The 2405-nt window shown below is 45.8% G+C and overlaps 1 protein-coding gene across 1 annotated transcript in view; it reads left to right on the plus strand.

The window, feature by feature from the left end:
- Map3k5 (mitogen-activated protein kinase kinase kinase 5) overlaps positions 1 to 2405 on the plus strand; it is a 199500-nt gene that overhangs the window by 186787 nt on the left and 10308 nt on the right. The window contains exon 26 of the mRNA XM_031380745.1: positions 2356 to 2405. This exon is cut by the window's right edge and continues 194 nt beyond it. Within this exon, the coding sequence (XP_031236605.1) occupies positions 2356 to 2405 (50 nt within the window). The remainder of the gene's footprint in view (positions 1 to 2355) is intronic.

Here is a 2405-nt window from a genome sequence, read left to right on the forward strand (position 1 = left end):
ACACATGCAGGAGTTAGGCACATGTAACTAGTATGTAGTGGAGATGTCACTAGACGGGTCTGTCCATAGAGAGACACACGTGCAGGAGTTAGGCACATGTTCTGCTGTTAGGTTTTGTATCTAAATCTTAAAGGTAAGACATAGAAAGCTAAAAGGTTCAGTACGAAATATCTTAGAACATATTTTTAAGTATCCTTAGAAATTGTGGAATTCCCTCTCTGGTCTAAGAATACCTTGCTTGGTTTGCTGGTGCGAGCATAGTGTCTCTGCTACCTGTAGATTCTTAAGTGTGTCTGGACCTAGATTGTAGTTTCTAGACAGCATCCCCTGACAGGTGGAATCTAGGCTCCTGCTGAAGTGGTTGGTTTCAGGCTGAGGTAGGAGAAATATAAAGCGGGCTGGAGATATCTTGTTGTGATACAAAGTAAGGAGAACTCTGAGGAGCATGGGGGCTACTGCAAGGATGCTGGATCCAACTTGAAGAAATTCCCACAAGTCCATGCTACCGCAATTTAAACAGAAAAATGAAATGAAGCAGAAATAGCATTGGGTTATAGGTCTGGGCCGGTCATTCTTCCACCACCATAGAAGACTCCTAAGATAATCAGTTTATAGGAGAGATGGTTTATGTTGGCTCTGACTGGGCTTCGGGCTTGTGGGGACCCGTCCTAGCAAGAGCATTTGGCAGAGCTAAGCCTCTTAGCTGGGCAGGGAAGCGAGAGACCAGGTTCCACAAGCCACAGTGACATATGCCCTGTAATGACCCCAGCTCCTAAGAGTACCACCACCTTCCAATGGTGCCACACTAAGGATTGAGCCTTTTCCCTCTCAGGGGGAACTCAAGACCCAAACTGTAGCAGGCCTGACAGGATGAATTCCCTGTGTGTCCAAGGTGAGATCAATAATTGAACAAGTAAATACAGGGAGAGTCAGCCCTTAGCTACAACAAAGTTCTATTTGCCAAGTGTAGAGGGAGTGCAGGAAATAGAAGAGTCATCAGGACACAGCACTGGCAGCCATAATTAGGGCAGGCGAGGACTGCTAAAATTACTAGACAAAGCAGTGGTGAGACAGCACAGTGAATGGTTTCCAAGTACCTTCCAATCTCCTTGCAAGGTATTTACTAACTACAAAGGGAAAACATTAACTCTGGCAAGGCAGAGGCGGGGTGGGGGGCGGGGAGGGGGCTGGATACTTCCTCAACCAAGGGCAGCATCAGTCGTAATAAGGCCCTTGTATCACTTGCACCTCCCACCTCTTGCTATGATGGGCACGAGAAGGATGCAGTATCCTGTCTATGATAATTTTTAAAATGCAGGCTATATTTGATGATGACAGTTTGTCAAGAGTACCTAAAGTATAAAATATCTGGTATAAAATACCTGAATATCTCTTCTTAAAAGTGGGAAGTTTTTGGGAGACTAAGGCAGGAGGCTCATGGGTTCAAGACCAACCTGGGCTGCAGAGACCCTACCTGAAAAAAAATAAATAAATAAGACAAATGGGGTGGGGGACAAAGGTCATGAGAGTTAGCAAGGGAATAGTACTCACAGATCAGAAGAGACCAGGAGAGCTGGTGCCTCACTGCAGTGAGAGAACATCAATCAGAAAAGAGACAGATTCAGCAGGAAACTGGCCACTGTGTTGGGGTGTGCTGTTGTGCAAGTCTGCAGGAGGATGAGGCAGGGTGGTGGGGCCTCAAAGATCCTGTTCTTAAAAATGAAAGAGAGAGGGTGAGAGGGAGATAGTTGTCAATGTTGGTTTCCTGCTTTGGACAGTAGTTCTCAAGTCACATGAGATGTTAAGGCTAAGGCAAGCTTCTGATAGGTACAAAAGAGTACTTACTCTCTGTACTACACAACTTCTCTGCTACTGTAAAATTGCTTTGAAATAAAAGCTTAAGAAGTGTTCAATCTCCCTGTTCCAAACTGATGGCACAGAACAGAGTGCATGGGGGATGAGTCCCTGGGGAGTTCTGACTTCAGGCTGTCCTGAAGATCAGAGTGCATGGGGGATGAGTCCCTGAGGAGTTCTGTCCTCAGGCTGTCCTGAAGATCAGCGAGAACACTGAGCATTTCTTGTTGCTTCTCAAGTGTGGTGCTGACCAGGCACAAAAGTGCTGAGGATGTTAAGAAGAACTGATAATGCAGGTGTACTTCTTGCACTGAGAATGATCTTTAGAGCCCTGCAAGTGCTTGCTGTTCCCACTAGAGAACAAATCTGAACACATGCACAGAAATTTGCCTTCCCTTGAAAGAGCAGCTTGGGCAGATTGCATGGGGGCTGAAACGTCCTAATGCATGAAGGTGAACAGCCAGCCAGCCGTTTTTATTAATATTTTATTTTGCCACATAGAGTTGAGACCACATTTTAGCCTTGCATCAGAGAGTGACACAGCTGATCCG

Source organism: Mastomys coucha, unplaced genomic scaffold (assembly GCF_008632895.1).
Source record: "Mastomys coucha isolate ucsf_1 unplaced genomic scaffold, UCSF_Mcou_1 pScaffold2, whole genome shotgun sequence".
NCBI lineage: Eukaryota > Metazoa > Chordata > Mammalia > Rodentia > Muridae > Mastomys > Mastomys coucha.